Below are 15407 nucleotides of genomic sequence, written 5' to 3'. Positions count from 1 at the left end.
TTCCTTATATGTACATTAAACTTTTCCGGCCTCTTATTGCTACCTGTCCTAACTTTTTTGGAATGTGTAGCTCTTATGAAATCCAAAATGAGACAATATTTGGCATGACATTTCAAAATGTCTCACTTTCAACATTTGATATGTTATCTATATTCTATTGTGAATAAAATATAAGTTTATGATATTTGTAAATTATTGCATTCCTTTTTTATTCACAATTTGTAGTGTCCCAACTTTTTTGGAACCGGGTTTGTATATATATATATATATATATATATATATATATATATATATATATATATATATATATATATATATATATATATATAATATATAAATAGCTTAATAACATTGCAACAGTTATGCAAACCCTAATTTGTCGCACATCATCCAGTACTTACTCACTTCCCCCCAGATATCAGCAAAAAGCAGAACTTCCTGTGCCTCACTTGCCTAATATTTTCCCTACACTATGCTGGTCAGCAAAATTTTAACTTTCTGTTAGCACACCTTGATTTTGTAAGAAAAGGCGGGATTTTTCTATAAGACTCATTGAGCCTCTTGACTTCTCTGGACTCCTGATATGAAGCTGCAGCATCGTTGTTCTTTTCATCTTCAGAAATAAGCATGAAGTCTTTTCTGTTGTCCGTCTGGACGGCTTCATTCATCTTCGTCCATATCTCTCAGGTAAAAGGAACACATCTGAAAGCCTCACACAATGTCTAAACAAGATCTTATCATGCGTTTTAATGTGTAGGTTTAAATTTCTTGTGTGTATTTGGAATTTGCCATCAGTGTGTGAGTGGAAAGGACTGTGTGTGTGAGCTGAAGAACTTGCAGCCTCCTTTCCCGATGGAGAAACTCGAATCATTCCTCACGTCAGCGTATCTATGCACCAAGACTATCAGTTCAACAGAGGTGTGTAGTGTTTTTATGCACTTTAAATATTGTTGTGATATTTGTGACAGAAAACAGAAAAATGAAACTTTTCAATGAAACAGATTGTAGTATTTGAATAGCAGCATGTCCTGAAGTCTTGAACTTTTCTTGTATCATCTTGGTCTGGATCAGTTTACAAATCGATGATGATCAATCAAACAGTAATTAATGCTTTTACACTTTATGTACTATGGGAATTTTTTTTCTCCCCAATGAAATCAGTGCATAAGACAATCTGGATTCAATATTCTAGTAATACATTTTTCCAATTTCTCATTTTGCATGTTAGATCTTTTTTTGTTATATTTATCCAAAAGGTATTCAAGGAATTAAACTTTAAGTTATTCCAACCTTTAATACACTCTCTCTCTCTCTCTCTCTCTCTCTCTCTCTCTCTCTCTCTCTCAGTTCATGGAGGTGGATACACTGATGTTGGGGGTGCAGCAGCGGCTGGAGCAGCTGGAAGAGAGAGTGTCTGTGTTGGAGAAGGAGGATGATGGTGGTCTGTACGGAGCTGTTTCGCTGCGAATCATTGAGCTCGAACTCGATGAGATCCTGGAGCTCATGAGTAAACTGAACAGAACCATTGACTCCCACAGGCAGATCAGTCAGAGCACCGCAACCAAGGTGACTAACAAATCTGAACAAATCACGAAAAAACACTCCAAACACATCATACCATTCTACACAACATTACAGAATTATATAACAACAAAACACATTACATATAACACCACACCACATTACACCACACCACACTACACTACACCACCTCACATTAGACCACCGGCACCAAACCACATTACACCACACCACATTACACCACACAAGACCACATTACACCACACATTACACCACCACATTAAACCACACACATTACACCACATTACACCACACCACATTACACACCAGACCACATTACACCACCACATTACACCACCACATTAAACCACACAACATTACACTACATTACACCACACATTACACCACACCACATTACACCACACCACCACACCACACCACCACACCACATTACACCACACATTAAACCACACCACATTACACCAGACCACATTACACACACCACATTACACATTACACCACACCATTACACCACACAACATTAAACCACACCACATTACACCAGACCACATTACACACATTACACCACATTACACCACATTACACCACACACCACACCACACCACATTACACCACACCACATTAAACTACACCACATTACACACCACATTAAACCACACCATTACACCACCACATTAAACCACACCACATTACACCACACCACATTACCCTTTCTTTACACCACCACATTACACCACCACATTACACCTCACCACACCACATTACACCACATTACACCACCACATTACACCACACCACACCACATTACACCACACCACATTAAACCACACCACATTACACCACACCACATTACACCACACCACATTACACCACACCACATTACACCACATTACACCACCCACACCACATTACACGACACCACATTACACCACACCTCACCACATTAAACCACACCACATTACACCAGACCACATTACACCACACACACATTACACCACACAACATTACATTACACCACCACATTACACCACACCACATTTCACCACACCACACCACATTACACCACACAATATTACACAACCTCACATTATACCACACCACATTACACAACCTCACATTAAACCACACCATGTTACAGAACCTCACATTAAACCACACCATGTTACACAACCTCACATTACACAGCCTCACATTACACCACACACACACCACATTATATAGCCTCACATTAGACCACATTACACCACAACACATTACATCACACCACACCACACCACATTACACCATCTCACATTACACCACACTACATTACACCACACATTACACCACACCACATTACACATTACACCACATTACACCACAATACAGTACACCACCCACCATTACAACACACAACATTACATTACACCACACCACACCACACCACATTACATTACACCACACCACACCACATTACACCACCCACACCACATTACACCACACCACATTACACCACACCACATTACACCACACAACATTAAACCACACCACATTACACCAGACCACATTACACCACCACATTACACCACATTACACCACCCACACCACACCACATTACACCACACCACACCACATTACACCACATTACACCACACCACATTAAACTACACCACATTACCACACCACATTACACCACACACACATTACACCACCCATTAAACCACACCACATTACACCACACCACATTACCTTTTTACACCACCACATTACACCACCTCACATTACACAGCCTCACATTACACCACACCACACCACATTACATAGCCTCACATTAGACCACATTACACCACAACACATTACATCACACCACACCACACCACATTACACCATCTCACATTACACCACACCACACTACATTACACCACACCACACCACATTACACCACCTCACATTACACCACACATTACACCACAATACAGTACACCACCCACCATTACAACACACAACATTACATTACACCACACCACACCACACCACACCACATTACATCACACCAGACCACATTACACCACACCACACAGCGCATTACACCATTCCAAATTACAACACACCACATTAAACTAGCCTACATTACACCAAACCACACCACATTATACCACACCACAAACTCTTGCTTTGATTCTGTGAAGGAAATGATGTTGAAAATTCTGGAACTTCTTGTGAGCAATAACAGACTCTAGAGGTTAGAAACTCAACACATGTGCAGCTGTAAAGGTCAAACAGAAATGTCCAATAAAACAATTACTGTAAGTGTATTGGATCCATAATTGGAAAACATTTAGAATTCTAGCACTTCTTTTATATGTCACTAAAGTCTGAAGATCTTTTTTTACACAATCTAAATATTCCTCACTCAGTTTGGTGTCTCTTGAATAAATGCTTTAGTAAGTGGATGGTCGTAATGATGTTGTTTTTGTCTGTGTCTAATTCAAGCTGCACAGTATGACCAAGGGCATGCGGGAGCTGGAGGCTTTGGATATTTCCAACGTGGTAAGCAAAGAGCGGGAAAATCAGCGTGTGAAGAGAGACTTAGCTAAATGTGAACATAAGCTTCAAGCCACTCCTCAGCCTCCCACTCCTCAGACACGTATGTACATTTACATTTAATTTTGTTAAAAAACACAATGTAAAATATCTGTCATAAGTCAGTGTGGGTTTCCTCCTTGTCCTCAAGTTTTTTCCTACCTTCTGAAAGACAGGCAAATAGATGTAAAGGACATGTTACAGTATATTGCCCTGTCGGAACTCAGGCCCCATGTCCGAGCAGACATAACAATTGAGCGGCTCAATACTAAAATTTGTTTTAGCAATCCACTGATTAATTACCAATAAATTTATATAATACATAAACAAACCAAATAAAAACATCTTCCAGTCACGAATGAAAAGGAGCAAATCAGCTTTATTGCAGTCAATTCAGGGCCGTCCCATGGAGCTCTTGGGAGAAAACCATCTTGACAGAAATGGCACCCGTCAGCTTTCACATGGAAGTGCGAAATAAATATTAAAAAATCCTAACTTTTTATATCTCTGTCAGGGTTCGGACCATGACGCGGACGCGGAAGTAACTCTATCATCTTTACTTCGGAAAATAAACTCACACACAAGTCAGGTAGAGTTACTAACTGCTACGCGTGATGAGTCTTGTAAGCGGGCGTAATCCTTTGTCCAAATACTGTCTATGAAACCGGTATAATCTACAGAACGAAAGTGAATCCACGTAACGAAAGTAATCCTTGGAACGAAAGTAAATCCTAAGAACGAGAGTAGCCATTGAGTAGGTCCGACACTAGTGAGATGTGAATGAGAGCTTATATAGAGAAATCAGTAACGAGAGACACCTGTCTCTCATTAATGCGATATGCCTGTACACCTTTCCCCCTATCGCACTGCTCCAACTCGGGAGTTCTGGAGAGAGTTCGCCGTGAAGGAGTTCGTCTCCTCCTGGTGGCACCTCGGTGGCTGGGCAGACCATGGTTCACGGATCTGGTGTCCCTACTCGAGGGACCTCCTTGGCAAATTTCTCCCAGGAGGGATATCCTTTCCCAGGTGGGGAGACCCAGGTTTATCCCCACCCAGAGTTATTGAGGCTGTGGCTGTGGCCCCTGAGGGGGCACTGTTCCTAGCAGCTGCTCTCTCTGCTGAGGTAGTGGAGACCATCCTCCAATCTAGAGCTCCCTCTATGAGAAGGTCATATGCCGCTTAATGGCACTTGTTTGCTGCGTGGTGTGAGCACCACCAATTGGACCCAGTTAATTCCAGATACAGGAACAGTTTGCCACAGGTTGGCTCCTTCAACCCTGAAGGGTTACGTGTCTGCTATCGCAGGCTTATTGTGGGTAAACCCCTTGATGACACGTTTCCTGTGCTGCACCCGGAGGCTGAGGCCCAGAGTGCCTGTGTGGTACTTGGCCGTTGTGCTGGCGGCTCTGTCTAAGCCCCCCTTCGAGCCCTTGGCCGAGGTGGCCCTTAGGTACCTGTCTATTAAGACTGCTTTCCTTCTGGCTTTAGTTTACCCCAGGCATGGCCAGTGCCTTCCTTTATCATAAACCAGGGTACGTACCTAAGGTGCTTCCGGTCCCCCACTACCTGTCATGCTGCAGGCATTCAACCATCCTCCCTTCCAAGTCCCTGACCAGGAGATGCAAAATCGACCGTGTCCAGTGCGAGCACTGGACACAGTACGTCCACAGGTAGGTGTATTGTGGATGCCATTCATATGGTGTCCTCTGGTTTCATATTTCATATGGTGTCCATTTCATATGTGTCCTCTGGTCTGCCTGCTCCTTTTGGGGTCAAGGCTCACTTCAGTTTGTGACTCTTCACGACTTGTGTATGTGTTTTGGTTGAACCGATGAATTAAGAATGATTGAGTTACTTCCGCTTCCGCTTCATTAGAATTTTTGAAGATGGACAAACAACCAAGAAATGAACAGGCACTATTACAGTACAGTAAAAGTGTGAATGCTGTCCAGTCTCTTGCAATCAATAGAAATCAAATATGCAATCAAATAAATTCATTTGTTCTGCAAAAACAAAATAAATTAATCTTTGTGCATTTTCAATTATTGTAACCCAAACCATAGTTTATATCAAGAAATCCTGAAACTGTGTGCCATCATACTGACAACTTAAAACTGACAATGACTAAACATTTTGACGATCTTGTTCTTTTGCAAGAAATCCAATGTGTTGTGCTGTTTGTACAAATTGTTCTGAGAAATGCACTTACTGGTCTGCAAATATTAAGGATGATTCAAGAAATGCTTCAAAGTAACTGTAAAAAAAACAGTAAAAACACTATACAAACAAAATTCAATTGAATTTCTAAAGCTCTTCTTTTGTGTGTGTGTGTGTGTGTGTGTAGGACACTGTCCACAAGGCCAATTGGTCAATGTGACCGGTCCTAGGACTTACGCCCTCACCAAATACGGAACCTCGTACCCATATGGCGCCTGGGGAAAAGACCCAAAACCTGCTCCAGGGAAGGAGGACATGTACTGGCTTGTAGCTTTAACCAGCAGCAGCGTTTATGCAAACTATGTACGTCATTACAGCAGTTTGAGCACTATGCTAGTCGGTGTGGGTGCTGTAGACACCATCATTGCTTCCTCAAACCCCACCACAAACACCATCGAGGGCCCTAATGTGGTGATGTACGGAGGTGCGCTATACTACAACTGCTATTATTCACCCTCTGTGTGTCGCTTCAACATCTCTGCCCGCTCCGTCACTAATACACAGCTTCCAAAAAACACCGGCTACTATAACAAGTTTCCTTTCGGCCACTTGGGCGCCGAGTACAGCTACACAGACCTGGATTTGGCCACAGATGAGTCTGGTGTCTGGGTGGTCTACTCAACTCCAGAGAATTTTGGCAATATGATCCTTAGTGAATTGATAGAAGGAAGTCCTCCGTCTCTGGGTCGGACGTGGAATACGTCAGTGTACAAGCGCACTGTCACGAACACCTTCATGGTATGTGGAGTGCTTTACGCCACACGATTCCTGGACAAACAGACGGAAGAGATTTTCTACTCGTTTGACACGGAGACAGGAGAGGAGCGCTTCAATCTAAAGATCCGCATACAGAAGATGCAGACCAACATCCAGTCTCTGAATTATAACCCACGAGACCGAATGCTCTACGCCTACAGCGACGCCTACATCGTCTCGTACAGCACCGTCTTTAAGTAACTGCTCATCTTTACCCCTCTGATTACTGATTTTATCATACTGCTGTGTGACAATGAATGAATCATTTACATTTTATTGCACATTATGTATTTTGTGCTTTGTCAAAATCTCACCTCTTTATGAATGATTATCTTGATTATTCTGGAAATGTTTCTTTGCCAATAAAACATGTCTATGCTGATGATCAATGTGTGTCAATTGTTTTTATTGCAATTATCATCCAGCTATTTGTCCTCTTGCTTATAATTTGCTGTGACACATTGCACACATTTGAAAACAAATAAAAAATAAACGTTTTATATTTGTAATAATTTTAATAGCCAGGCATTTATTATTTAGGAAATCGGATGCGAGTGCAGAGAATGTTTAATAAACTGCAGTAGAACAAACCTGAATTAGGAACAAGGATCACAGAAAAAATAGGGGGCGAACGTGAGATAAGGAGTGCTGTGAAGAGCGAGCTCAAGGAGTCAAAGAACTGGTGTAAGTGATTAGTGCCTTGAGGGCGCAGTGGATGATGGAAAATCCATGGCCATGATCCTGACAGTGACAAATTCTACACATCTCTGAGTCTGAGCTGAAGGGATGAAAAGGTTAAGCTGTCAGTTTAGGTTTTTTGGCATTGGAAAGAATTCACAACAAATTTATTAGATGAGTTTATTACAAAACTTTTTTTGAAGAAAAGGTGCAATTTAGATGGTTTGGACATGTACAGAGGACATTCCAGAAGAGGAATGCTGAGGATGGAGGTGCCAGAAAGGAGGAAAATAGGAAGACCAAGGAGGAGGTTTATGGATGTGCTGAAGGAAGACATGCAGCTGGTTAGTTTGAAAGAGGCAGATGTAGAGGACAGAGTAATTTGGAGACGGATGATCCGCTGTGGCGACCCCTAAAGAAGACAATGGATATACACCAATCAGGCATAACATTATGACCACCTATCTAAAATTGTGTTGGTCCCTCTTTCCCTGCCAAAGCAGCTTTGAACTGTTGAGGCGTGGACTCCACTAGACCCTTGAAGGTGTGCTTTGGTATCTGTCACCAAGATGTTAGCAGCAGATACTTTAAGTCCTGTAAGTTGCGAGGTAGGGCTTCCATGGATTGGACTTATTTGTAGAGCACATCCCAAAAATGCTTGACTGGAGTGAGATCTGGTCAAGTCCACACCTCTTGTTGTCGTGCTCCTCAAACCAACCCTAAACCATTTTTGCTTTTTGGCAGGGCGCATTATCCTGCTAAAAGAGACCAAAGCTATCAGGAAACAGTTTCCATGAAAGGGTGAACCTTGTCTGCAACAATGCTAATGTAGGTAGTACAAGTCAAAGTAACATCCACATGGATGACCAAACCCAAGGTTTCTCATCAGAACATTGCCTAAATTGTGATGCCTTGCTCAAAGCTTGCCTTCTTCCCATAGCCCATCCTGTTGCCATGTGTTTCCCAGGTAAATCGCACACACAAACCAACAAAATTCACACCACAGTTCTTAACATTTACATTTATAGCATTTAGTGGATGTCATTTTCCTTAAAAGTGTTTTGAAGTTTCTATCAACGCATACATTCTGATAATGGTAGACGAGGACCAAAGAATAGCAAGGTTTACCAGCAGAACCTTGCCCAAAGCATCACACTGCATCCTTTTGGCTTGCCTTCTTCCCATAGTGCACCTGGTGCCATGTGCTCACCAGGCAAGCAACGCACGAGTGTGTGTAGAGAATGTACAAAGTAGAGTATGAGGGGGAGCAGTGTTGCAGTGGTAGAAGATGAAGGGAGCAAGGAAGCATCTTGAGAGATGGAGTGGTCAGTTGTGCTGTGGTAGAGCATGGAGGGATCAGTGGAGCAGTGGTAAAACATGGAGGGATCAGTGGTACAGTGGTAGAGGATGGAGGGGTCAGTGGTGTAGTTGTAGAGGATGGAAGGCTCAGTGGTGCAGTGGTAGAACATGAAGGGATCAATGGTGCAGTGGTAGAGGAAGGAGGGGTCAATGGTGCAGTGGTAGAGGGTGGAGTGGTCAATGATGCAGTTAAAGAGGATAGAAGGGCATGGATGGAGGGATCAGTGGTGTAGTGGGCTTTGCAGATGAGCATCAGTGTTTTGAATCTGATGCAGCAGCTACAGAAAGTCAATAGAGTGAGTCCGATAAGGTGGTTGTGTGGAAGGGACTTTTTTGTTTTGTGTCCTTTTTATGTCATTTCATGGTGTATATTTACTCAGAATAAATCCATTGGTCAGTCAATATAAAAAATGTATTTCTCTTTAATGAGGCTTTACATGTACAGCATTTTTAATGTACCAGTATACCACTGTAAAGATCATATAAATATAAAAATAGCATTATTATAAAGAATTATGATTTCCATAAAATTTGAAAAATAAGCAATCAATCGTCATTTCAATACAGTTTAGTTACAGGATTTGTTCCTAGAAACTTGAATAATATACATTTTAGTCAGTGTGTATATGTAAAACCAGGAAACAAAGCATGGTAATAGAATTTATAAGTTTAAATGAGACAAAAAAGCATTTTTCTTTCATCTTTGCAGTGTTCCACTGCTTGCAATTAAGTTTTAGTCTGATTCTATACGATACTGGTGATCATGCTGCATTTATAGCTCTATATTTTATATTTAAATGTAGCTTTTAGAAGGAAGCTTGGTAGGCAATCATGTAGCCACCGTTGTACATGTAGAGCTTCGTGTCTGTGGGGTTGTAGTTAAGGTTGGCGACGCCCGCTGCTACTTTCTCCATAGAAAGCGAGAGCGTGTTGTCCTCGGCCCCTGTGGTCGTGTCGAAGGCGTAGAACACTTCTTCTTTGTAGGTGTTAATGAAGCGAGTTGCGTAAAGCACCCCACACACCATGAAGGCGTTGGTCACCGAGCGCTTGAACAGACGTGTCTTCCAGGTGTGTGTTATGCTAAAGTCTTCAGTGTCCACTCGACTCACCACTAAGTTCCCATGGTTTGCTTCCGTGGCGTAAATTACCCACAAGCCCTTGTCGTCAGCCGAGAGGTTGATATCCGTCCAATCCAAGCAGTTGTAGTAGCAGTAGGGAAATTTGTTGTTGAATCCGGCATCAGGAAGTGCGAGACGTTGGAATTGCTTGGTTTTCAAATCGAAGGCACAGAGTTCAGGCGTGTTATAGCACTGATAATACACTACACCCTTATAAACGATGGTCCCTGGACCCTGAATGGCGTTAGCGTGAGTGTATGAGTTGACCAGTGTTTCATCTCTGTGGTTCTTACCAGCCATGAAGTCCTCATAAGCCTGGTAGAAGCGCACAGTGATGCCCAACCTGTGGGTGTTAGCTAGAGGCTGGATCCAGTATATTTCTTCACCATCACTGTTGATATCATGACCCCAAGCTCCAGCGATGAAAGATGAACTAAACGGGTTTAATTTAGTGACTACTGGAGCACTAATATTTCTCATCATACGCTGAGAACAAGAATCTGTAACACAGAGCATACAAAAAATATAATGTAAAGAATTCCTGATGGTACAAATTCCTGACACACTTATACTGCTGTGGCTCCTCTCACTCTTCAGACCTGCTTCATTCATTCTAATGCTCTCCTTCTGCTTAATGCTCCTGCAGTTCTGAGTCATCCAACATAAATTCCCTATAGAGTTACTCCTCCCAAAACTATTCCATTTTCTTGTCCTTCATTTGGATACTGGATGCTTATTAACAATTTGTTTGTACTAAACATCGCTTTAACATACATTCTTCTTCTTCCTCTTTCGGCTTCTCCCATTAGGGGTCACCACAGTGCTTCATCTGTCTCCATACCCCCCTGTCCTCTACATCTGCCTCTTTTAAACCTACTACATGCATGTCTTCCCTCACCACATCCATAAACCTCCTCTATGGTCTTCCTCTTTTCCTCCTTCCTGGTGGCTCCATCCTCAGCATTCTCCTACTGATATACCCCATGTCCCTCCTCTGCACATGTCACTTCAAAATACCTAATGTGTTAAATTCTTCCTCTCAGATGAAGATTCAAAAACTTACTTCTGAAGTCTTGAGGGATGGTCCTGCAGGTCTGGACACGGTTACCAAGAGAGCGTAACTTCTCCCTCATTGTTTCCAGGTTGAAGATGTTTTTTTTGTACATCTTATTCACATCCTCCTGAAACTTCTGCAACTGAGGTACAAATAGATCACATACATATAAATGTGAATGAACTTATTCAAGAGAATAGAACTGAAGGTGTCTAGACCCTGGTGAACCTTGTCAAATGTGAGTTTCTGCACTTGATTCACATTCATTAAAAATGAGCACTATAAAGACGTGTTTGTTGTTAATGGTTGTTGGTGTTCATGATCACGTTCAGCTTAAGGGTTTTGCTCATATACTTAGAACTCTTCACTTAGGGAGTCTTATTGATTAAAGCTTTGGGCTACTGATCAGAAGGTTGTGGGTTTTACTACCGCTGGGTCCTTGATCAAGGCCCTTAAATCTCTCTGCTACAGGGGTGCTGTATGATGACTATACAAGTCATGAACAAGCTGTACTATGCAAAGATTATATATTTATTGTGCTTTACTGTATATGCAACAAATAAATACTTCTTAATGATTTCAAGATTTGGTTTCATGTCTTGTCAGGTCTTAGAGAAGTGATCAAGATAGATTGTTGCTGCCACTGCTGGATCCCTGCTGGGCAATAATCCGACTTGGATGGAACAGGAATGAATAAAAAGGAGAATTTATACCTACAGAAAATTTGGGTTTATAAAAATCTGTAGTATAAAAGGTAAAAATAACATTACTCCATCTGAACAACAGGGACATCAAAAAATCTGAAGGACACCACAAACAAAATACTAAAGATTCTGTGTCCAGAACTTCAGATCTACGGGTCATTATAAAATAGCGTTTGTGACAGATGTGGTAATCCCAAGTAACAGACACATGTTTTAAAGCATGAGAAGCTGATGAGATACCAGGTCTGGAAAAGGAACTAAAGAAAATAAAGAAGGGCTGATTGGGGCACTTAAGTGCAAGTTATATTGCTGAACACAGATTTCAAGGTCAGTTAAAGTTTACTTTCTTTGTGCATGTGTGTGTACCTCTGTGAGTATCTGCTGTGCTTCCCCTTTACTTGTCTGGACGTTACTCATGATGTCATGCAGCTGCTGGATCTCCTGGCTGAGCTGCTTCAGATGTAGAGCGTTGTACAGACCCTGAGTGTTCAGATACTGATATTTCTCCAGTCTCTCCGTCATGTTCTTCAGCTTCACCTCCATCTCAGGCATCGTCTTAGTGCTCGTCTCTGTCTGTCAGCCAAAATGAGTTCCACTTTAGTTCAGTCTTTTTTTATGATCATGGCAAGAAGTATATTCTCATGACCAGTGACTTTCCATTTGTTGGTGCATTCAAGATTTTATGTTTAAAGATTTTAGTATGAAACCTGGTGCCTTCACACTGTGTGTTCATGTAGTGTGTGATGTAGGTTCTGAGTTTGTGTAGCGAGCGATGTTTATTAAATGTAGAGTTTATGCAGGTTTATGCAGTGTATGCTGCAGGTATAAGGGTTGTTGGTGTGTGGAGTACAGATGGTGTGTGTGTGTGTGTGTGTGTGTGTGAGAGAGACCTGTCTGTGGAGATGTTGCAGTGAATCGTTGCAGTTCTGCAGCAGTTCTGTCATGTCATCATACTTGGCAGTAGGAAAAGCCCAAACTTTGCTGTCCACCTCACACACACATGCACCATTTATCTCCTGGCCACGAACACTGTGAGCCTGGCCACGCCCCTAATACACACACACACACACACACACACACACACACACACACACACACACACATATACATTATACACAAGCATTAACACACACATACTACACACTGCTATTATAATAAGTAGTCTCTTAAATTCCAAAATTAGCCTTGGCCTTTTCTATTAAGGATTGAAAATTAGAACCCAATCACACACACACACACACACACACACACACACACACACACACACACACACACATGCTATATAGCAATAAATATTGGGACACTTGATTTTTCCTGTCATATGTGCTTCTTTCCTAAACTGTTCCCATAAATCAGAGGCACACAGTTGTATAGGGTTAGTCTAGTCTAATCCAACATTTCCCAGAAGAGTGGAGTTTAATCTGAGAGTAAATGGGGACTAAATGTGGAATGAGATGTTTGAAAAGAAGCACAAGCCAAACTGTCCACAAACTTTAGTCTATACTGTGTATGTTCGTGCAGTAAATATAGCAAACTATATATTAAAAATATGTTTTAAAATGTTTTATTCTAAAATGTCAAATAATCTTAATAATTATACTTTTAATATTACTAATCTTAAACTAAACCTAAAATGAAAATCAATATTTTCTATGAATTTATTTAAAAACATGTAAATAAGTGAGCAAAAATATTCACGATACAAACATGCTAATAATAATAATAATATTAATAATAATAATAATAATATTAATAATAATAATAATAATAATAATAATAATAATAATAAAATAGTTAATATTAATAATAATAATAAAGTGTTTTTATACAAACATGTTTTAAGTTATTTACAGGATATCAGAGCTAAAGTGATTTGAAATTCAATTAATTCTATTATTATATTTTATTATATATAGTAATAAATAATACAATTGTTTGTAAGAGATTAAAATGATTGTTCATTAATAAATGCCGGGTTTATTGTGTTTATTTTTGGGTTAATGATCAGGATTGGAGCTGAAAGCGAGTGAAGATACTTACAGAGACGGCGAGAAGCAGCACGAGCAGGATCATCATCAAACTCTGATTGTGTCTGAACTTCCCCATGAGCCTTTATAAGTACTGTATGAGCACACACACACACACACACACACACACACACACACACACACACACAAACACACACTGAAATGTCACAAGTGGTCATCAGTAAAAGTTTATGTTCATTATATTAATGAGGATGTGAAAATTTCACAACAGGAAGTAGAGCATTAAGAAATCGCTGATGAAGAATTTCCAAGTGACTTTTTGCAACGTGTCATTATTTAAAATAATATTTATTTCATAAATTACAATAAATCGGAAAAAAAATCTAACAAAAAACGTGTGAAAACATTTTATTCCACATGATTTTCCACACACATTTAATTGAGTTTGATGATATTTTATAGTTACATTTTTGTAAAAAAAAAAAAAATGTGACAGTTCCAATGAAGCTGTATAGTATTTTCACCAAAACACAAGAAAATAGATAGATAGATAGATAGATAGATAGATAGATAGATAGATAGATAGATAGATAGATAGATAGATAGATAGATAGATAGATAGATAGATAGATATTTGACAATCGTGGTATAACTGAAAAGTGGAAGTGTTCAGCAATTCAACCACAAAAGCAGAAAACCACATAAAGTCACACAGCGAGGTCACTGAGTGCTGAAACACATGAACTCTGCTGATTCCAAAGCTGAAAAGTTCCAAACATCCGTTCTAATGACTATAATTTGAAAACAAAAACTGCACATGAAATGGGTTTCCCTGATGAAGACAAAGACAAAGTGAACTTTATTTATCTGATGATTTTCTCTGATGTTCTTACTGAAGGCTCTTCTGGTCAGAAGCAGTGCAGCTTCCACAGCAGACTGAAGCTACTGGGCTCTGGAGCAGTAAATACATGTGCTGTGGAGTGATGAATCAAATGGCACATTTTGCACAATGCACTGCTTTAAACTTTGCTCGAACAGTTTTTTTGTCATTTTGCAGGACTCTGTTGGTGTACAAACGCAGACCATTAAAGGCTTGTTTGGACGATTTTGACCACAACCCCATCAAAGACCAATGGAATGAATAGAAGCAGAGATTGCAAGCCAGGCCTTCTAGAACATCATCAGTGCTTGACCTCAGAAATGCTCTACTGGGTGAACAGGCAACAATTGCCAAAATAAACACTCCAAGATGTTGTGGAAAGCCTTAACAGAAGATTTTAAGCTGTTATACAGTAGATGTAAAAGGTTCCCTGGTTGTCTAGTGGTTAGGATGCGCTACGCTCACAGCTGCAGCCCGGGTTCGATCACCGGTCAGGGAACCAACCCCAGCCATTAGGGTTTCACAAGCCTTAGTGCCGGCCTCAAGCCC

General features: G+C 40.7%; 2 protein-coding genes across 2 annotated transcripts; one reads left to right on the top strand and one right to left on the bottom strand.

Moving 5' to 3' along the window:
* The first annotated feature begins 566 nt into the window (after positions 1 to 566).
* LOC124385783 (olfactomedin-4-like) lies at positions 567 to 7466 on the top strand. The gene is made up of 5 exons (XM_046849098.1): positions 567 to 687; positions 796 to 918; positions 1348 to 1566; positions 4015 to 4168; positions 6449 to 7466. Exons 1-5 carry the CDS (start codon positions 628 to 630, stop codon positions 7276 to 7278), a joined length of 1386 nt encoding a protein of 461 aa, XP_046705054.1. The 5' UTR covers positions 567 to 627; the 3' UTR covers positions 7279 to 7466.
* Positions 7467 to 9507: 2041 nt separating this feature from the next.
* On the bottom strand, positions 9508 to 14096 carry LOC124385789 (olfactomedin-4-like). The gene is made up of 5 exons (XM_046849106.1): positions 14031 to 14096; positions 12881 to 13039; positions 12357 to 12563; positions 11296 to 11428; positions 9508 to 10732 (listed from the first exon to the last, which is right to left on the bottom strand). The coding sequence occupies exons 1-5, from the start codon at positions 14094 to 14096 to the stop codon at positions 9921 to 9923; spliced, it is 1377 nt and encodes a 458-aa protein (XP_046705062.1). The 3' UTR covers positions 9508 to 9920.
* Between the last annotated feature and the right edge of the window lie 1311 nt (positions 14097 to 15407).

Source organism: Silurus meridionalis, chromosome 5, assembly GCF_014805685.1.
Source record: "Silurus meridionalis isolate SWU-2019-XX chromosome 5, ASM1480568v1, whole genome shotgun sequence".
Classification (NCBI taxonomy): Eukaryota; Metazoa; Chordata; class Actinopteri; order Siluriformes; family Siluridae; genus Silurus; species Silurus meridionalis.
This window is presented reverse-complemented; position numbering and strand designations above follow the sequence as displayed.